This window comes from Maniola hyperantus, chromosome 4, assembly GCF_902806685.2.
Source record: "Maniola hyperantus chromosome 4, iAphHyp1.2, whole genome shotgun sequence".
In the NCBI taxonomy this organism is placed as follows: Eukaryota; Metazoa; Arthropoda; class Insecta; order Lepidoptera; family Nymphalidae; genus Maniola; species Maniola hyperantus.
Genome location: NC_048539.1, coordinates 16,147,023 through 16,169,953, shown reverse-complemented (window position 1 = coordinate 16,169,953; position 22,931 = coordinate 16,147,023). Strand labels below are relative to the sequence as shown.

General features: G+C 37.7%; 2 protein-coding genes across 10 annotated transcripts in view; one reads left to right on the top strand and one right to left on the bottom strand.

The window, feature by feature from the left end:
• Window positions 1-22,931, top strand: part of shakB (shaking B) — a 158,461-nt gene that overhangs the window by 19,858 nt on the left and 115,672 nt on the right. For 2 of the 4 annotated variants that reach the window (XM_069498015.1, XM_069498016.1), the window contains exon 1: window positions 18,960-19,152. The exons of the other annotated variants lie outside the window; for them this stretch is intronic. In XM_069498015.1, the coding sequence (XP_069354116.1) occupies window positions 19,067-19,152 (86 nt within the window). In that variant the 5' untranslated portion in view covers window positions 18,960-19,066. Of the gene's footprint in view, window positions 1-18,959; window positions 19,153-22,931 lie in introns of those variants that run through there. 4 annotated transcript variants of the gene reach the window in all.
• On the bottom strand, window positions 886-22,920 carry LOC117996842 (uncharacterized). Of its 6 annotated transcripts, none has more exons than XM_069498052.1 (7): window positions 12,664-12,717; window positions 11,758-11,919; window positions 10,182-10,336; window positions 8,247-8,337; window positions 7,433-7,579; window positions 5,448-5,567; window positions 886-1,118 (listed from the first exon to the last, which is right to left on the bottom strand). In XM_069498052.1, the coding sequence occupies exons 2-7, from the start codon at window positions 11,839-11,841 to the stop codon at window positions 894-896; spliced, it is 822 nt and encodes a 273-aa protein (XP_069354153.1). In that variant the 5' UTR covers window positions 11,842-11,919; window positions 12,664-12,717; the 3' UTR covers window positions 886-893. The 6 variants fall into 6 exon arrangements, with proteins under 6 accessions (XP_069354153.1, XP_034840870.1, XP_069354155.1 ...); XM_034984979.2 differs by having other exon boundaries at window positions 11,758-11,848; window positions 12,664-12,703; XM_069498054.1 differs by having other exon boundaries at window positions 11,758-11,883; window positions 12,664-12,681.

Sequence of the window (22,931 nt, the reverse complement as noted above, 5' to 3'; positions counted from 1 at the left end):
GCGGCGCATCCAGTGGAACATTTATATATCGCTGGTAATATCAAATTTGCATATTGTATGCCCCCTTCTTTGCCCGGCTCGACGAAACGCCGAATATAATATTAAACTGGCTTTCAAATACGTTTATTGTGCTGTAGATTGCACGTTTTCAACATTCGGGAATGGCAAAGAGAATTTTTGGTTTAATATGTAAATCGGAGTGGTTTCCTAGTTTTGTAAAGCGAGAGCTTGCAATCAAAGAGGTTATAGCTAGTAGGCAGTGGCTAGTAGTGAAGTGGTGATAGCCCAGTGGTTAAGATGTCGGCTTCCTAGTCGGAGATCCCTTTACTTGTATAAATATGAACCGACCAAGTGCGAGTCAGACTCACGTACCGAGGGTTCCGTACTACAGTCGTATTTTTTCGACATTTTGCACGATAAATCAAAACTATTAGATAAGCATAAAAATAAATAAAAATTTGTTTTAGAATGTACAAGTAAAGATCTTTCATATGATACCCCATTTGGTATAATCTTACTTCGAAAATTGAAAATACTAATTATTAGTTCATGACCACAATTTAATTTTTTTTGTGTGATGTAACCACAAATTCACGGTTTTCAGATTTTTCCCCACATGTCAGCTATAAGATCTACCTACCTGCCAAATTTCATGATTCTAGGTCAACGGGAAGTACCCTGTAGGTTTCTTGACAGACCGACAGACAGACAGACAGACAAACAGACAGATAGACAGACAGACAGAAACAAAGTGATCCACATTTTAATTTTTTTACTTTTCAACAAGTTAAAAGCGAGTTTTGGAGAGTGGGCTCGAATTTTGAATTAATCATTATTCTTACAAAACTTATTAATAATGCGAGTTTGAAATAAAAAGTCGTCTGATTTCAAGGCTATTTATTATTAACAATACCTAGCCAAGTAGGTGGACAGGTGTCCTTAAATGCTGGACTGGAATGTGCTAAATGTATGTCCAGCAGTTCGGCGACCGGCAGCAGTCTGGACGCCAAGGCTTTCAGCATGTCGATGACTTGAGGACCAACCATTTGCGGTTTAGTGGCCAGCACTTCTAGTGCTTTTGCTCGGATTGCAAAGTTAGCTGTGTTTCGCAGGTGATACTGTAAATTGAAAATTAAAAATTACAAACTACAAGCATCGATATTTAAATGACAAGATATGGTCAAGAGAACAAAATTTTTCACGGTTTTGGAACCAAATAAATCAGCGCCACCTCTTAGACACTAATGAACGACCCGTTTGAAATCCAGACGTCACTGATGTTGCATTGGTGCTAAAGCACCACTGAGTCGGTGCCTTGTTTGTTCAATGGCCCTGTCCGAAGTCCGAACGAAAGAATTACTAGCTGCCCTGGCGAACTTCGTTCCGCCTAACAGTCGATTCAAATTTTTAAAGTTTTTCTCTCCGTAAGAACTAGCCTCGTACTTCAAGGAGTATTATAAAAAAAAATTAGTGAAATTGGTTCAGCTGTTCTCGAGATTTGCGATAACCAACACATTTAGTGATTTATTTTTATATTATAGATATTCAAAGTGTAAATTCGTATGCAAAAAAATTGCAAGCAGCTAAATGTACCCAATCGTATACATGCATGATGCATCTTAACTAAGATGCACCTTTACTTTGATGTAATGATTAACATAATATATGGGAAGAATATGCAAGAAAATTAACATAAGAGCAAAGTAGAGTGCAATTGAAAGTGTTTCTAGGAAGAGGGCATAATATTTAAATTAATTATTCTGTGTACTGATTATGGCCTGGTCCACATACATTTGGGACTGGTCCACATAATTCCTAAATTAGCTTTGGTCTGGTTTGGTTTTACTTTAGCCGTGGCTCGTTACAACCCACCTGCAAATTACCACCAAGTGCCACCAAGCGATTAGGTGTTCCGGTTGAGGTGATTCTCTAACTCAGTGTCTAACACTAAATGATAGCCACCGAGTTTGTTTACAGTTCTACATTGCTGCTTCACTGGGTGATATTAAAATATTGTTTCGTAGAAAACCTTCAACGGATTAAAAAATGAGCTCTGTTGCTATCATTTAGTGTTAGAAACTGAGTTAGCGAATCACCCTACAGCACGGCTAGCATGGGCCGAAGATAAAAATTATATCCCCCGATTTTATCCACTGGACAGGAGACAACATTAACTTCTCCACCCCTCAGAGCACGGCAACAGGGGAGAGGAGAAGTTTATCCCCGTTTGACATTTCACGGGGACTCGGGGGACTATTTATCCACCGTCTATAGCATGGGGCCAAATAAAAGAAGATAAACTGTCCTTTTTTGACATTTGAGAGGGATAATTTTATCATCGAGATTAGAGGTGGGTATAATGCTCATAGAACTTTAACTCAATTATTAAAAGATCAAAAAACATGTTTCGCGCTTTCTTTATTAGTTTGAAATAGAGAATTTAGAACGAAAATAACATGAGCACGTAATTAGTGATGGAAGTAATCCCTTTGAATTTCCCGACGCTGAGTTCCGACACTTGTTTCGGATGGACAAATATTATGTGCTGTACTTATGCGAGCAGCTTAATGAAGCACTAAAGCCGATTAATTCGGTGGATGGATTCATAAAAGTAAGTAAGTACTTACCTATTACCTAAAACCATCTTGTGCAAACGAATAGGTACCTAATTTAGGATACCTACTTAGGTAGGTAGTAGGTACCTACAAATAGGTCCTACATGCGGCTATTATCTATTTATTCTACGTCCTCACATCTATAAGACTCTTGGCAGATGGTAGTTACCAGTGAGATACAAGTCAAGATCATGGGATGACTATTGCCCGCGACTTCATCTGTGTGGATTTAGGTTTTGAAAATCCTGTGAGAACTATTTGATTTTCCAGAATAAAAAGTAGCCTGTGTCCATCCTCGGGATGTAAGCTAACTCTGTAGGTACTAAATTTCATCTAAATCGGTTAGACTGTTGGGCTGTGAAAAGCTAGCAGACAGACAGGCAGACGCACTTTCGCATTTATAATATTAGTATGGATTATTGGAAATATAAAATAACACAATGTCTCATTAGGTATAATAAAATCATTTATTTGAACAAAATAGGCAGGAGTCTAATTTAACAAAACAATTCTTAAATTAAAATACCTAACATATTAACTGAAACAAGTTACACACCTATATCATAGTTCAATACATATTGATACACAAACACAATAACACTTTACAAATTATAATGGTTCATCATAAGTGTTTTGTAAGAGTAAATATGTTAGCCTATTATACTTTATAGACCATTTCAGTATATCCTCTTACTTTTAATTTATTTTTATTGAAAATCATTAATGTATAAATTGTATATTTCAGAATTCCAATGGAACAACCAAAGGACAGACTAGAAAATGTAACAAATAAAGAAGTCTCACATATCTATGGATCAAACCAGACTGCTAACTGTTGCCCGACAATAAAAGGGAAAAAGGGATGGAATAATAAATACATATTTGCATTAAAATATATTTCTTTAACTACCTATTACCTAAAACCACCTTGTGCAAACCCATCCTTATATCTACTACTACTACTAGGGTTCTGAAGGTACCAATGGGACCCTATTACAGTCTCAGCTCTCCGTCTGTCTGTCTCTCCTGAAACGGAACAGGTTAAAGTTGAAATTTTGTATTTCTATTGCTGCTATAACAAAAAATAACAGTTTCAAAATGAACCCTACAAATTTTGCTTTAAGTACTCTTTCTGTGTGATTGAGTAACAAACACAAACTTTTAGGCATAATATTAGGAATACCAATTAAAACAATGCTTATTTGGGTGTACACAAATCTCTGATGTTAACTTAACAGATCTAAAAGTAGTGCTATTATCCTTAAGAAAAGGAAGTAACAAGTTTAATGTTCAATCAAACCACACTGCCATAGAATAACTTCCTATATTCATAACTATTTACAAATTACAAAAATGTACTTATGCTCTACTTTTTATTCATTTATTGGCATTTATAGGCAAACAACTCGGGGCTATTGGTTTTATAAAGTACCCACTGTGTACAAAGTGGGTAAAAGGACAGTCTCACCATAGTCCACCACCGACACTTCAAAGATTTCCTGCCATAAGATAAAAAACATGATCTTGACATGCTTATAAAGAAATTAGGTTAGTTTAATAGCTCAAACTATACTAGCTTAGCCAATTTTAAGTGATATTGAACTCTTCTCAGTGCAGTGTGCAGAACTGTTAGTTTTATCATCATCTCAAACAAAAATGAAAATATTTTATGTTGATAAGATGTGTACCTAACTTACCTATTCCAATAGGCACCTAAAGTTATTTTGATTTTGTTATACAAGACACACATTTAATAGAACTAAATTAATACACGCATCTCTCTGGCTGGCCCATTATGAAGTCTTCAGGTCCAATTCCTGTTGAGCATTCATGCCCAACAGTGATAATTATGTGCTCATATATGTGCCCGACGGCACTATTGAGACATTCCCGGTGGGCTTACATCCCGAGCTGCCTCATCATACTTAGTATGTGTCAGTCAGTGCCCTTCTTCAAGTACATATTTCCATGTCTGCAAATAAAACAACAATTTATGCATTTCTTTGTCGCTAACAATATCAATATATTATCATTTCAATTTTGTGTACTGACTAACACAAATTGTCTTTGTGATACTTACTGTGATAACTAAGAATTTCAACTATTCGATTATTTTTTAATTTGGATAATTTAAAAGTGGAGTTAGGTTAAGTAAACACAATAACAATACAATTGTACATGCATAATCTTCTGTGAATGTTTTTTAAACTATTTTACGGCTCCGGGTTCTAGCTCTTTTAAAATAAAAAGCAGCCACAGACGAGTTACGAGTTGGTTACGAGTAACGAAAACGCGCAAAATCAAAAGCACAGATAAAAAATAATAACACTTTGACATTAGCCGAGGACTAGTCTTTCCCCGCCTTATCACCGGGGATAATTATATCCAACCCTGTGCCCATGCTCGGAGAGTGGAAATAACTATCGGAGGGGATAAAATTTTTATCCTTTCCTCGGGGAGAAAATTTCCCGGCCCATGCTAGGCCTGCAGGGGTAGCTATATGGGTATGAAACTGCCATACCTCTTTCAAATTCATTTATTATTCATGCATTCCAATATAAATTATATATAAATTATTAAACAATTATTTTTATAATTACAATATTGAAACCCCCTTGGGGCACAGCAAGTTTAGCAGGGAGACGGCGTTTATTAATCGTCAAGTAGATAGTCATTTATTTTGTAGTAGGCTTTTTCGATTAGGATTTTTTTAATGCATCGATGAACGCTATATTATTCTCAATTATTTGATATGGTCAGGAATTTTATTATAAATTTTCGAACACATCGAGTTGGAACACCCGTGTATCGGAATGAAAAAAAAGGGTTTACCTGAATAAGTAAGGCAACACCAAGATGCACAGGTTTGATTTCCATGACTTTCAGTTTCTTCACAAGAATTCTTGGCGTTAAGTCGTCTAAGTTGCCTAGATCTGATATTATTCGCGGAGCCTGAAATCAAAACACAAGTAATGCACACTAATATTATAGTTATAATATAATATTATTATATATAATATAATATTATAGTTATAATATTAGTATTATAGTATTAGTACCTATGTCGCTTTGCCTGTTACGACGAAATCTGATACAGAGATAGCTTGCATTCCAAGGTAAGGAAATCGGCAATTTGTTTTCTTTTTATTTATTATCCTTACCTGTTTCTTTTCTTGGGTCAACCTGGGACTCGAATACGAAACGAAATTTATGAATTCAAGATGCCCAGTAAAATAAGCCACTAGACCAATGGGTAACGACCTTTATGTAATGTATAAATGACAAGATATGTCCAAGCCAACAAAATTTTTCACGGTTTTGGAACCAAATAAATCAGCGCCACCTCTTAGATACTAATGAACGACCCGTTTGAAATCCAGACGTCATTGAGGTTGCATTGGTGCTATTAGCACCCCTAAGTCGGTGCCATTTCGTTTGTTCAATGGCCCTGTCCATACGAAGTAATATATAAGTCAATGGTGAGTAGGCATTTGTTTGGTGCGCTGTACCTGTGTACATAGAGATCAGCAGGGCGATTGTCTAAAACCTGCATCAATCATTATTACAATCTCAATTGTTCTGATTGGCTGAATTTGTGCGATTCTTGTTGCAACAATGCATTGTGGCCAATAGTGAGCGAGCATTAACCAATCAGAGATGATTGCGATCGTGACATTGTAGCTGTCAAACAACCGCGGTAGAGCCACAGTGTACAAGACAGTCAAAGGATTATTATTAAATGTCTTTAGTCAAAGGCTTATGAATAGACGTTTAGTTGTCTATGACTTAACCAATAGGTTATGTTAGGCTAGGATTGACTAGTTAACCCAAACCCTCAGCACTGACAAGAGCTCTAGTCTAGCTTTTAGGTTCAGTTGCATATCAAGCGGCTAAAGATAGGTCGCATAACGAAATCTGGTTTGTTGTTGTGCTGGGTTTGTTAACTTCTGACTCTTTCTTTAATCATGGATGTACGAAGCCTTATGCATTTGTTGTCAAACACTGATAACCCTATCATAAATTGTTGTATAATAAACTTCCTAAAAATATTAAAGATTGCAAAAGTGTAAACATTTTTAAAAAACTACTCAAAGCCCATTTTAGCAGTAAAACTTAAACATAAATAATCTTATGAAATTAATTGCTAACTTATCAAGTACAAACAATATTTTTTGTTGCCACATCTAGTAACTAGTTTTGAATGAATCTATGTAATCTTTGCAGTGAATCAGCCGTGGCTCGCGTCGTCCGTCGATCGACCCGCGATGCGTCGGTATAATTTTGTTATGATGGTGCTTTAAAATTTTAACACTACCTACTACTGTAATTATTATAAAATAATATCATACTTAACATGTACCTACTAGAAATTAGAAATGTATATAACCTATGATTACCTACTTAACCTAATTTAATTCGGTACCTAGTACCTACCATGTATTCACTGTGCGCTTTAAGATACAATTTTGTAACCCACTTTTTAATAGCCTGTAAGTTCCATGTAAGTGGAAATTTCTTTATGGAACAATAAATGTCTTAAACCATATAAATTTAACCTACAATCACCTAAGCAATTAATCCGTTGTCAATCTTAGGCTCTTTACGCACTGCATCTGATCCGAATCCGAGAAGTCCGCTTAGAATTACTATAATATTCGATGTTATAGAGGCGTGCACACGCGTGGAAGATCTGCACGTCGTCGGTCGGCCATTTGGCCGTCAATGTCGCGTGTCCCTACCGACATGACGTAGTAGCAATACGCGCTAGTACGCGTCTACGCGTAGTATTCTTATCACTCGGTGGTCTTATATCTTACAGTGTACATGACGTCATAGAGGCGTGCACACGCGTGGAAGACTTGCACGTCTGCCATTTGGTCGTGCATGTCGCGTGACTCCACCGACATGTAGTAGCGGTGCGCTGTGTCGATGCGACTCGCTGCGGTGGAGTTGCGGGGTAGATCCTGTAAAAAATTTTTTTTTTTTTAAAAGAACAATAATTTGGGATACATTTTGTAGTGTTACGTCACTCTGTTCTTCCCTTTCTACTAGTCCAGCCAATGCAATGTCAAGAAAAACTTACGTAAAAAAAAATAAGGAACACAGCAGAACAAAAGAACACGAATTCATTCGCGTGGATTAAGCTTTTAGGAATCCCGTGATAACTCTTTGATTTTCAGAGATAAAAAGTAGCCTGTCACTTTCCAGGTCTTTAATTATATCCAATATCCATGCCAAAAATTACGTCGATCTACCACACCTTGTACCACACACATTTTCGCATTTATAATGTGTTTTTTTTTTAAATCGATCGCTATGTTGATCTCTGACATGGTAATCAGAGTCTTTGGTATTGAGTTTTAATTGTTTTTAAATGAAATAAAATCTAAGATTTAGTTCTTATGATTCTTTATTCGTTATATGTAGTTGGTCTTTTTACTTTCATATTATTATAACATGAAGTAATGAGCCTTTGCTTAATAAAAAGGTACAAATATTTATGTATGTTATATTTTATTTTATATATTAAAAAAATATACAAATATTATAATGTGGTTAGGTAGTGTATTCACTAAATGAAATGTATTAAAAATTTGAAATAGTTGCCGTTATGCAGTTAAAAATTCATACCTTGGCTATGTCTATCAATTTCATGATGAGTGAGGAGTAGACGCGGCGGCTGATCGCGTCAGTACGTCTTGACCGGTAATTGTCTACTTCCCTGGAAATATGTAATTGTAGACCATGAGAAATATAATGAAAATATGTAATTGAAGAGCATGAGAAATAAGCCTTAATAGCTCGACGGCTAAAGGAGTGGACTGAAAACCGAAAGGTCGACGGTTCAAATGCCGCCCGTTGCACTATTGTCGTACCTACTCCTAGCACGAGCTTGACGCTTAGTTGGAGAGGAAAAGGGAATATTAGTCATTTAACATGGCTAATATTCCTTATAAAAATAATAATAATAGAAGATATAAATAAAAAAAAAAAAAAAAAAAAAAAGATATCTATTCTGCCTGCTGGTCGATTCCGGAAAACCTGCATCAATCGTTATTACAATCGTAGTATACAAAGAATCATAATCTTAATTTGCTATAACCCACTGAAACAGACTTTGTATTGTGCAAAATGCAGCATGCGATACGCATTGCCCACCCTCCCACTGCTAAATATGCAGGAAAAGCCAGCCAGCCACCAAGCACCACGCAAATTCACGAATTTGTGAATGACTGATCAACACTCAGCTCAAACTACAGGATAGATCGGGCTGGCCATGAAGATAGCTATTATAACGTAGATATCTGCCAAGAAAGGATTTTTGGAAATTCAACCCTTAAGGGGGTAAAATAGGGGTTTTTAATTTGTGTAATCCACACGCACGCAGTCGCGCGCTTAAGCTAGTAAGTACTCTTAATTATTTAAATCGCTTTAAAAAATTCCTTAAACGGGTCGGTAGATAATACCGGCATTTACCTTATTTAATAAAAACAAAACAAATAAAAAATGTAAGGGCCGATAAAAAAGTTCCAACTGTTCAATATACTCGTACGAAGCGATTCACTTCCTCGTTCCTAATATGCACTGCTAGAATATGGAATACCTTACGTTTTTACCGCTAGCTATAACAAAAGTTACCACGATGGTGTTTTATCCCACTGAAATAATTTGGATCTTTCATTATCATCATCTATGTCCAGCAGTGAACGTCTATCGGTTGATGATGATGATCATCAGCATTGTCAACCGATAGACGTCCACTGGTCTCTTGTAGGGACTTCCATACGCCATGATCTTGCCCCATCTGAATCCAGCCCCTTCCTGCGACTCGTTGGATGTCGTCTGTTTACCTTGTGGGAGGTCTTCCAACGCTGCGCTATCCGGTGCGAAGTCGCCATTCTAGCACCTTGGGACCCTAACGTCTAACGGTTTTTCGAACTATGTGCCCTACCCATTGCTACTTCAGCTTCGCAACCCATTGAGCTATGTCGGCTACTCTGGTTCTCCCGCGAATCTCCTCATTTTCGATTTGATCACGTAGAGAAACTCCAAGCATAGCTCGCTCCATCGCCCACTGGATGACTCTGAGCCTTTTTAGTTAGCGACCATACTGCAACTTCTGCGGGGAGGAAGATACCCCGAGACATGCAATCTTTGAATGTCCTGGTTGTGCCGACCTTAGGTCAGAAGCGCAAGGATCGCGCAAGGAGAGTGTGAATGACCAAAATTTTATAGCGCGAATGCTGTGAAGCGAAGATGCCTGGCCAAGATATAGCCAAATGTTGAGGGCTATAACAATAAGACGAGAAGAGTGAAAAAAGAAGAAGATAGAGATTTAGAATGTCAGCTGAAGTAATGCCACACAGTTCCATGCTCATATTGGAAGACACGGGGAGGTTATTTTAGTCCATGCGAGTCAGACACACCCTGCCAGCAGGCAGAAGTCCGTAGGGAGCTTTTCCTCCCCCGAAGTTAGCTAATAAAAAGTTAGCGACCATGTCTCGGATGCATATGTGGCAACACGCACTGTTCGAAGACTTTGGTCTTCAAAACTGAGATATTTACCGTTTCACAATATACTTGATGAGCAGTGACATGGTGCGATTGAGGTACACCTGGTTCTCCTTCTTCAGCTCGAAGAGCAGTTCCTGATCAAAGTTGGTATCTTGCAACGCCTCTACGATAGCTTTTGATAGGCGGCGGTTTTCTTGGAAGATATTCTTAAAACAAATGTAACTTAAGATTGGTAAAAGTAACGAAATAAATTACTTATCATTATCATTATCATTTTTAGGGTTCCGTACCTCTATAGGAAAAACGGAACCCTTATAGGATCACTTTGTTGTCTGTCTGTCGGTCTGTAAAGAAACCTACAGGGTAGTTCCCGTTGACCTAGAATCATGAGATTTGGTAGGTACGTAGGTATTATAGCAGACATTCGGAGAAAAATCTGAAAACCGTGAATTTAGGGTTACATCACACAAAAAAAAAATGTGGTCATGAACTAATAATTAGTATTTTCAATTTTCGAAGTAAGATATGATATACATATGAAGTGGGGTATCATACGAAAGGCTTTACTTGTACATTCTAAAAAATATTTTTATTTAATTTTATACACCGTAGTTTTTGAATTATCGTGCAAAATGTCGAAAAAATACGACTGTAGTACGGAACTCTCGTTGCGCGAGCCTGGCTCGTACTTGGCCGGTTTTTTTACGATAGTGTGCCCTTAGGACTATTATTAGGTCGTGGTATGTCGTATCCACCCTCACAGTCACATGTCATAGTACTCGCAGCGCATTGTGAACGTGGCCCGAAGTGGCCCGTCAGCCACTCGTGCCCCATTGACACTTCGAGACGCCGCTCAGTGCCTCAGACACCACTACTTACAGTGACGGTTATTTCTGCCACGCGTTTCTTTCACTTGCGAAAATAATATGTTGAGGACACAGGAGGATATCATCATCATCATCATCATCAGCCGATAGACGTCCACTGCTGGATATAGGTCTCTTGTAGGGACTTCCATACACCACGGACTTGCGCCGCCTGAATCCAGCGGCTCCCTACGATTCGTCTGATGTCGTCCGTCCACCTAGTGGGGGGTCTTCCAACGCTGCGTCTTCCGGTGCGAGGTCGCCATTCTAGCACCTTGGGACCCCAACGTCTATCGGTTGACGGTTGTACGAACTATGTGCCCTGCCCATTGCCACTTCAGCTTCGCAACCCGTTGAGCTATGTCGGTTACCTACTCTATTTCTCCTACGGATCTCCTCATTTCTGATTTGATCACGTAGAGAACTCCAAGCATACTCCATCGCCCGCTGAGTGACTCTGAGCTTTCTTATGGGGCCCATAGTTGCCCATAGATAAGGGGTATGGGTTTAATCAAACTGCCATAGTTACCGACTCCAAGTTTATCCGCTTTTATCTTACATCATCACTTACCAGCAGGTAATATCGCAGTCAAGTGCTAACAACAACAAGTATTGTAAATTGGAATAAAAAAATGTCAGGGGTCATTTAAAAGTTTTGTAACTTACATTTGCTCGAATGTTTATGAAATGGAGTAAAATTAAAAGGACATTTTACGCAGATTGTACAAAAAAATATACCTGGAAGCCAAAACCGTAATTACCTCATCTCCGTATGCAAAAATTACACAAAAAACACAAAGTGTCAACACCTTTTTGAACACACTCATTTTGCAAAATGTCCACATTAACTGCCTATATCCATGTCATTTCCGTAACACGTATACCTACTTAAAGCGTCTATAGACGTGCCAATAGGTCTGTTTCTGACACCTTAGAAATCATTTGATCCTCTCTAGGTACTACATTTTATAAAGCTTCGTTAAATTTCAGTACATGTAATATTTATTAAAGTAATTTATATTTGTAAGTTACCTCGAAATAGTTGAGTATAGAATCACAAATCACAATACATACTATAAACGCGAAAGTGTTTGTTAGTTTGTCCTTCAATCACGTCGCAACGGAGCAACGTGACGTGATTTTTGCATAGGTAGTTAAAGACATGGAGATGATAGGTTACTTTTTATCCCGGAAAATCAAAGAGTTCTCACGGGATTTTTAAAATTCACGAAATACTTGGGTGATCGACTCGAATTTTACGGGAATAGACTAGCGACTAGCGTTTATCTAAAAAAAGTGTCCGACTAAAAACGTACCTAAGTGAGACTGCCTATTATGTACTAAATAATTATTAATTAACTTTATTAGTTAAGTTAGGGCTGACTTATTTTTCACACTAAAGATGTGCTCAAAAGGCTGTCACTTGATATAAAATATTTACATTTCAATGCGTTTTTTAAATTCAGCTATATTCAGCTGTAGGAGCCTAGATGAAAATATACGTAGGCAGTTGCACAAAAAGGTCAGTTGCCAATTTACATTGAAATTTGAAGTTGGCACGTCTATAGACGCTTTACAGCAGTTCCAACAAATTCCACTTTAAAATTCCACTCGGATAGCTCTTACACGTAAATGGAGCCAAAAATTTGAAAACGTGTTTCAGTTACCTCTCGTTTCGAAATAGTTTCCGAAACTACACTACTATTCTACATTCTATAAATTGAATGTTTGAATTTAATAATGCAGACTTTACTACTTATACAGAAAATCTGAACTTGTGTTCGACGTCTGTGCATTAAAGTTTTTTTTTTTAGTAAACGCAATGATTTTTGTTCTAACTTTTTAAACTCTACAATTTTTTAATCGTTTGGTCGATGGAAAGCTCGCGACGAAAGAAAATATATATAAACAAATACAGAATATAGAGATTAAAAAAATATACATATATTTAAACTAGCTGACCCGGCAAACTTCGTACCGCCAGTCGATTCTTTTTCAGGCAATTTTTTAATTTTTCTCTCCGTAAGAACCATCTCCGTACTTCAAGGAATATTATAAAAAAAGAATTAGCGAAATCGGTTCAGCTGTACTCGAGATTTGCGATCAGCAACACATTCAGCGATTCATTTGTATATATAGAGATTAGAGATACATAGGGGATAATAATTTTCTCTACAACTACTCTACGTTGAATTTTACAGTAGATTGTATCTTTGAAAATTACTAGTTTTCTGTACTATGAACCGCTGAGATCTATAGTGCAGTTTTTAAACGTAGCTTGAATTTTCTTTGCAATGATATGGACCCCTCTATGCAAGCCTGGTCCAACACACGCGCCTTCACACACGTCAAACACAGCCTTAGAATAAAACTAGTATAATCTTATATATATAAAATTCAAAGTCCAGACTGACTGACTGATTGACTGACAGACTGACTTATATATCAACGCACAGCCTAAACCACTTGTCCTAGAGAAATGAAATTTGGAGGGTGTGTTCTTTGTAAAGAAAAGGAAGACCACTAAGAAAGCTTCATTAGAAAGTCCACCCTTAAGTGGGTGAAATAGAGTATGAAAGTTTGTACGAAAGTCTGTCATTTTTCAAGTTATTTGTATGCAAATTGGTATTGGTATTGGGGTTTCGGTCACAAATGAAGAAATACGTGTTCCAGGATTTTTGGAAATTCAATCCCCGGCTCGATTTTCTAAATTCCACCTGAGCGAAGCCGGGGCGGGTCAGCTAGTAAATATTAAAACAAAATTTCAGGTTAGCTCTGCGAGTAATAAAACGAGATTGTTTGATGTCGCCATTTTGTTTCGCGGCCGTGTTATGACGGTTTCGATGGAGCAGTTTATGTTTCCGCGGCGCGGGAAATCTGTTTGTTTTATTGTACAAATATTTCCCTTTTTTGTAAACTTTAGACTTTACACTTTGGTGTAAATATAATATGCAGTATATTTATTCCATAATATTATGTTTTGGACAAAATTATCTGAGAAGAAAAATGAAACACTTAAGTTTTTTGTGCATAGAGAGTTATTTAACTAACAAAAAAACTTACAACGATACTATCATCGATGATTTTGCCAATAAAAATAGCTATCTATTACAAGAAACTTCCAAAGCCAGTGTTTAAGAACTCTATTATTATTATTATTATTAGCACCTAGAAGATAAAAAAATCAGACAAAAGAAAACTTAGGTAAAAATCATCTTCAACCGCAGTCGTTGCTAATGCCTTGATGCTTCTATGAATCCAGCTCGCCCTACATTACTTGGGAATAAAAAGATAATCTCTTTGCCTTTCAATTCTTTAAATGCAATAATACAGCATGGTAACAGCATAACTATTAGAATTCTATTTCTGGTAAAAAAGCTTAATTGGACAGCTAAAATTAGCCCACTGTGTCAATTTCCCAATCCGCGAATTTGAAATTTGCCTTTACCGTTGCAACTACCCATTATACTTAGACAGTTTGACTAAATATATTATTGTACACAATTTCTAAACTAAATTAAGAGGTCTGAATGTATTGCTATCTCTTTCCTAACGCCTCTTGCAGAAAAGGACGTTTCCTGGGCGTTCAGCTTTTCCGGAAATAAATGCGTTGGGTCAAAAGGTATAAGATGGTAATTAACCACAGCCAAAGCCAAGCCAGGCCGGGAATCGAACTCAGAACCTCGGACTTATGGGTTGATGAGCATGAGCACTTATGGGTTGATGAGGATGAGCACTTATGGGTTGATGAGGATGAGCACTTATGGGTTGATGTTGATAATAATGATCCGATTAGTTATAAACAACTTTTGCTAAGTACCTATAGGTACAAACAATCTGGTTTTATTTTCAAAAGAATTTAAGTCAATTATAATCCGGGTATCTTTAAAACAAGAGTGAATAGGCACCTTCTAGGCAAATGCGTCCTATGTTAGGCCACATCATCACTTCCCATCAGGTGTGATCGTAGTCAAGCGTGCGCCTATAATGAATAAAAAAAACAAGTCAAATGTAAATAGGTAGACATCTTGTAGCCAAGCGCGCTCCATAAACTTTCTTCATAAACTCCATCATGATCACCATCATCATCATGATCATGAGTAAAAAGCAAATATGTCATTTCTCGTTCGAAGAGCTTCATAGTAATATGGGCCTTTGAAAGTAGTTTCGATAACTGCAAAGTATCGCTACTAGATGGCATTAACAGTTGCTTCAGTACTGAGTGAACATACATATATCACTAATTTCAGTGGCAGCAAGCGAGCTGTAGCTTAGTGGTTAGAACGTCGGGCGCGATCCCAGGAGACGTAGGTTCGGCCGGTCCGCAATTTTTGATATGACGTATTTAAAATTATTTAGATATTTCCTTGAAGTGTAGGTAAAAACACTATAAAATTACAAAAATCATCATCACAATCATCATCATGATGCTAAACTCTATAAAGTTTATATGAAAAAAAAAAAATTAAAAAATTTAGAAATACCTATTGCATTTCAAAAATAACAAGAAACGAAAGCATAGAGCTATAATGAGATATTTTAACAGAACTTTTTTTCGCCTTTTTCCGCGTCAACATATAAACTGGTGGAAACGAAATCGTTGTGGCGGAAAAGAGGCGGAAATTGAATCGAGTTCGTTGCGGAGATGCGATACCATGCGTCGATTGTGGATACTGTTATTTTTTATTGATACATGAAAACCCCTTTTTTACCCCGCTATCATCATCATCATCATCAACTCGTCGCCAGCTCACTGATAAACACGGGTTTCTTCTCAGAATGAGAGGAGTTGACTATATAGTCTACCACGCTGGCCAAGTGCGGATTGGCACAAGAGAGGAGCTACGATGAGTTGTTGTGGATGATGATGATGATATTTTGTTCATGATAATTTGTAGCCGGTCAAGTGTGACTCAGACTCGCACACAAAGGTTCCGTACAAATATCAAGAAATCACACTTCTTTCTTTGGGTATACGGAACCTTAAAAACTAGTCTCCATAGTTCAAACGTGAACAAATTAAAAAAACCGGCCAAGTGCGAGTCAGGCTCGCGCACCGAGGGTTCCGTAGTACAATCGTATTTTTTCGACATTTTGCACGATAAATCATAAATTATGATTCATGAAAAGAAATAAAAATCTGTTTTAGAATTCACAGGTGAAGCCCTTTCATAGGATACCCCACTTGATACAGTTATCTTACTTTGATAAATACTAATTATTTCATGACCACAATTTAATTTTTTTTGTGTGATGTGACCACAAATTCACGGTTTTCAGATTTTTCCCCTAAAGCCAGCTATAAGACCTGCCAAATTTCATGATTCTAGGTCAACGGGAAGTATCCTGTAGGTTTCTTGACAGACAGACAGACAGGACAGACAGACAACAAAGTGATCCTATAAGGGTTCCGTTTTTCCTTTTGAGGTACGGAACCCTAAAGAAGTCGGTTAAAAACAGTATTTACCAAAAAATCAATCATTCCCAAACTGGGTCAGATACAGCTAATCTGATTCAATATTTGATAGCATGAATTATTGTGGAACAAATAAAATATAGATCATTCGTATTGAAAGTTTTGTGCTCGTAAAAACTATGTTATAGGTACCCCAAGTACGTGATAACTGTGCCATCAAATATCAAGTTTTACTACTTTACAAACACCAAGTATATCCGTATGCTAATCTAAATATATAAAAGAGAAATACCACTCACTCACTGACTGACTAATCACGAAATCTCAGAAACTATAAAGCCTACAAACTTGAAATTTGGAAGGTAGGTTCTTTCTAGGACGTAGGTGTCAGCTAAGAAACGGTATTGAAAAATTCCCCCCCTAAGGGTGCGAAAGGGGGGGTCGAAGGTTGTATGAAAGTCCTATGTTTTTGGAGTTAGAGACGTGAAAATCGACATTTAGGTTATTAGCTTAAAATAATAAAAATCTGTATAATTCAATTTGGGAAATTCCCCCTTTAAGGGTGGTAAAATAGGGGGGGGGGGGGGGGGGCAATGTTTTTATAGAAAAGTTTTAACAAATGTTATTTTTACTTGAAATTTGAAATGTAGGCTATTTCTAGGGGGTAGGTACCTATCAGATAAAAAAGGATCTAACTAAAGGGAGTAAAATGGGAGTGGAAGGGTTATATGAAAATCCTATTATTCCTATGTTTTTGAAGTTAGAGATATGAAAATTGGCATTTAGGTATTCCGGGTTCCGTGTCTTAAGGTGGACTGAGTGAGTAGGTAAGTGAGGCCTTTTCTTTTTTTTTTTCTCTTTCCTTAATGTTGAGTGCCAATAAGCTACTCAATTATATTACGATCTAGCCTAATATATTATCCCTCTAACAAATAAACCTGGAATAGCGGTGGAATAGTTATACTCTGTTTTGTCTTTTTCCTTCAAATGTCAAATTACTGATGACAGAGAAAGACAAAACAGAGTATAACTATTCCACCGCTATTCCAGGTTTATTTGTTAGAGGGTATGACTAATAAGTAATTTTATTTTAACCTAAACTTATAAATTATCTTATGTACTAAGAAATTGTCCACTGACGCATCTTAGTCTTTCTTGATTAGAGATACACTTTGTTCACGTGTTCTTTCAGCACATTACACTATGTACACTATCACTTATCACTATACACTAACTCAAAAGGTTTGGTCCTTTTTGGTGAGGCCTTTTGCAGCGGGAAAATTTCAGATCTCATGAGAAACCAGTACGCGGACGAAGTCGCGGGCATCTGCTAGTTCACTATAAGATTATGAAAATAATTTATGACTATACAGGGTGTAACCAGAACGCTGGCAAAAACGAAGACAGGTGATACTACTGATTATTATTAATCAGTACCCTTATTATAAATGCGAAAGTGTGTTTGGTTGTTGGTTTGTTGGTTTGTCCTTCAATCGCGTCGCAACGGTGCAACGGATTGACGTGATTTTTTGCATGGGTATAGAGAAAGACGGAGAGTGACAAAGGCTACTTTTTATCTTGTAAAATTAAAGAGTTACCACGGGATTTTTAAAAAACCTAATTCAACGCGGACGAAGGCGCGGGCATCAGCTAGTAAATACCAAGTGGGATATCATACGAAAGGGCTTTACCTGTACATTCTAAAATAGATTTTATTTATTTTAAGCATAACAGTTTTTGATTTAGCGTGAAAAATGTCGAAAAATACGATTGTTGTACGGAACCCTCGGTGCGTGAGTCCACCTCGCACTTGACCGGGATTTTTTAGGGTTCCGTACCTCAAAAGGAAAAACGGAACCCTTATAGGATCACTTTGTTGTCTGTCTGTCTGTCTGTCTGTCTGTCTGTCCGTCTGTCTGTCAAGAAACCTACAGGGTACCTACTTCCCGTTGACCTAGAATCATGAAATTTGGCAGGTAGGTAGATCTTATAGCTGACATTTAGGGAAAAATCTGAAAACCGTGAATTTAGGGTTAGATCACACAAACAAAATTAAATTGTGGTCATGAACTAATAATTAGTATTTTCAACTTTCGAAGTGAGTGACTATATCAAGTGGGGGTATCATATGAAAGGTCTTTATCTGTGCATTCTAAAACAGATTTTTATTTATTTTTATATATCATAGTTTTTGAATTATCCTGCAAAATGTCGAGAAAATACGACTGTAGTACGGAACCCTCATTGCGCGAGCCTGACTCGCACTTGGCCGGTTTTTATTTTGATAAAGATAGAAGATAGACAATAATAGCACCCAATATTACCTTTGAATTTTCCTGCCCACTTTATGTACTTGGCTTATGACCTTTTGACACTTATACCATATTGAGGCTTCAAGTTATCCTATGTAACGCAATGTAGAGGTTACCTACTTACTGTAAATGTACAACTACAGTAGTTATAATACTCGCAAGTAAATCCGCATACCTAATGTTCTTACACGGCCGTAGGTACTAGATTTTTCAATCGATAGCTGTATACTAGTTACCGCGTGTCGGTCAGTTGGCCGTGTCGGTGTGTCGGGACAATGATGCGAATAATATTTGGTGTGAGCGATGTGTGTTGGTGTGTGTGTTTGTGTGCGCTAGTGCGACATGTTGGTGTGGGCAATGGTGCTGTTCCTGCTGTTTCTGTTTCTTTCCGGACATATTCAGGGGCTTGCATGGAGACATAGCTTCAGGTACTTACTAGCCTTTTAAAAATAAAATTTATTGATTTCCTGTATAGGACAACTAGTGTATCGTAGGGCTTATGCTACGTATCCGATAGGAGGCTTCAGCCGTGGCTAGTTACCACCCTACCGACAAAGTCGTGCCGCCAAGCGATTCAATACGTCGTTGCCCCCGCATTAGCCCGCTTCTATCTTAGACTAACTACATCATCAATTACCACCAGGTGAGATTGTAGTCAATGGAATAAAAAAAAGTCTGTGACTCTACCACCGGTTCGGAATGTAGATTCTACTGAGAAGAACCGGCAAGAAACTCAACAGTTGCAGTAGGTGTAAGATTTTTCAATCGATAGCTGTATATTAGTTACCGCGTGTCAGTCAGTCGACCGTGTCGGTGTGTTGGAATACTTCACGTACCTTTCAGAACATTATGGAGAATTTTCAGGCATGCAAGTTTCCTCACGATATTTTCCTTCACCGATAAAGCAAGTGATATAAAATGCTTGAAATGCCCATAACTCCGAAAAGTTAGAGGAATATGCCCGGGATAAAACCCGCGACCTCCCGAATATGAGGCGAGCGTCTTAACCACTAGGCTATCACGACTCTGGCAAATGATATTGCCCTAATATTAATGGTTTCTTAAACGTCGTATTGGATCACCATTGCTAATATTTAGTATATTCGGAGACGATTGTTCGGTCTAATTGTTGTTATTTATAAGGCCATTAACCCAATTGGAAGACACGACTTACTCAACGCTTTAATTCTCTGCCAGAACGCGGCGAAATCTTTTGCACATTTTGTGTAAAATGTGTCATTTTGTCATTTGCTTGCTTATACCCGCGACTTTCAAACCCCTATAAGTGTTGAATTTTCAAAAATCCTTTCTTAGCGGATGCCTACGTCATAATAACTATCTGCTTGCCAAATTTTAGCCCGATCCGTCCAGTAGTTTGAGCTGGGCGATGATAGTTTTACTCCTTACTAGGCCTCAATCATCATCATCATCATGATCAACCCATCACCGGCTCACTACAGAGCGCGGGTCTCCTCTCAGAGTGAGAAGGGTTTTGGCCATAGTCTACCACGCTGGCCATGTGCGGATTGGTAGACACACCTTTGAGAACATTATTAAGAACTCTCAGGCATGCAGGTTTCCTCACGATGTTTTCCTTCACCGTTAAAGCAAGTGATATTTAATTACTTAATCAAAACGCACATAATTCCGAAAAGTTAGAGGTGCGTGCCCGGGATCGAACCCCCGACCTCCGGACGGAAGGCGGACGTCCTAACCACTAGGCTATCACTGCTTAGGCCTCAATAGTCATAAGAAAATCTTTTCATTACTTAGCCTGTAACTTAGTCAGTATGATATCATTGGCTGCAATGGTCAGTGGTAACCGCGCCGGCTAAGCTAATTGTGCAACCGTCATTTCTACAGCTTCAACCATAGACGATACGCTAAATGTATCTAAGGCACTTGTCCCACCGCCGATGAGGAAGCGACTATAGCTTTCGAGTATTTTCTCGCTCAAGAAACGCACAATCACTAAGTACCTATATCCATATTATAAATGCGATAGTGTGTTTGTTGGTTTGACCTTCAATTCAACAACGCCGCGTTCAACGCATTACAGTAAACTGGATCTTAACTGCCTTGTTTTAAAGCTCAAGTTTGTTTACACTTCTACAGCCAGCGCTCCAAGCGGAAACATTACATTGCGAAATTAAAATCAGTGGCATTGAATATTTGACTTCAATTCAAGGCTGTTTAGGTCCATTTTACTGTAACGCGGAAGTATTTCGACTCTCGAATTTGGTTTGGTTTGGTGAGACGTAAAATCTTGTACTACGGGTACTGATCAGCGTGTTTTGTTTCATGGATAAAGTTTTAAACCTGCCATCTGGAAAGTGACACAGGCTACTTTTTATCCTGGAAAATCAAAGAGTTCCCATGGGATTTTGAATACCTAAATTTGAGAGCCTCAATAGCTCAACGGGTAAAGGAGTGGACTGAAAACCGAAAGGTTGACGGTTCAAACCCCGCCCGTTGCACTATTGTCGTACCTACTCGTAGCACAAGCCTGACGCTTAGTTGGAGAGGGAAGGGGAATATTAGTCATCTAACATGGCTTTAAAAAAATTAAAAAAAAAAAAAAAAAAAAAAAAAAAAAAAAAAAAAAAAAAAAAAAAAAAAACCTAAATCCACGCGGTCGAAGTCGCGGGCATCAACTTGTCGATGTATAATTCCATGTCAATGAAAGATATAAAGTGTTGACTCTGCACACTGTCACCAAGATATGTAATCGCCCTTCACACTCACACTGCTCATAGGTCAGTGACAAAGTCAAAGTCAAATAGTTTTAAGAAAAACTTCTCTCTAAACCTCTAAAAACCTCTAATAATTTGTATGATGGTACTTATAGTGGTGATAATTTTTACGCGAACTTAAAACTAAAGCTACGAGGGTTCCAAACGCGCCCAAGTCTGAGAAAGCCCACAACAAACTCAGCCGGGTATTCTTTTTAGTATCACCACATTCAAAATCACTTAAACTTATTAGAACTATCATAAATCTGTTAAGCAACTCATTCCCAAGCTTTCTTATCCATACTTCCATACTTAATATTATAAATGCGAAAGTGTGTCTATCTGTCTTCACGGTTTTTAGATTTTTCCCCTCATGTCTGCTATAAGACCTAACTTCCTGCCAAATTTCATGGTTCTAGCTCAACGGAAAGTACCCTATAGGTTTCTTGACAGACAGACAGACAACAAAGTGATCCTAAAAGGGTTCCGTTTTTCCTTTTGAGGTACGGAACCCTAAAAATAAAACGTGATCTATGTGAAGCCACGTGCAGCGACTATGTGACGTAATTGGCTTATATCTAGCGCAGTCATTCAGTGGGACAAGTTCACAGGAATTACCTATTTGCTCCACAGGTTCCTATTTTAACCACATTATTGATGTTAACAATCATTTCTCCCTTTTAGGGTTCCGTAACTCAAAAGGAAAAAAGGAATCCTTATAGTATCACTTCGTTGTCTGTCTGTCCTTAACCTGTAGAGGGCTTAACTTGTACATTCTAAAACAGATTTTTATTTATTTTTATGCATAAACGCATTATATTTATGCATTATATTTATCGTGCAAAATGTCGAAAAAAACAACTGTAGTACAGAATTCTCGGTGCGCGAGTCTGACGCGCACTTCGCCGGTTTTTTTTGAAATCGATAATTTATAAAGAAACTAGGTAGATGATGTCCGTTTCGTCTAAGAGTTTTTAGTAATCCTCTGGTTACCTTTTGATTTGATGATGATGGTAAATGATGCAGTCTAAGATAAAGGGCTAACTTTGAAAGAGTATTGCAGTTTTATTCAACTCAGACTAAAAAAAAATCAATCAGTGGAAATGTAGAAAATGTATGGAAAAATCCAAGGACTGTTCTAGTAGTACCATCTGTAAGAAACTTTATACCTACGACGATTCGTGAATAAAAGATAGATATCCTTTGGCAGGGTCAGTCCTTTTTTATGCACTATAGGCACACGTTTGACCACGATCATATCTGATGGGAAGTGATAATGTGGCCTAAAATCATTTAACTATTACGTACTATGCCTAAGATGGGACGCGTTTGCCTAGAAGATGCCTATTGAGATATCCGGATTATAATTGGTAGGAAACACTGCACCCAAGAATCTTTTACCTTTATCTACTTACTTATCTACCCGTAGGAAGCTTGTAAGATTACCCTCAAATTGACCGATATCTCTTGTCCAG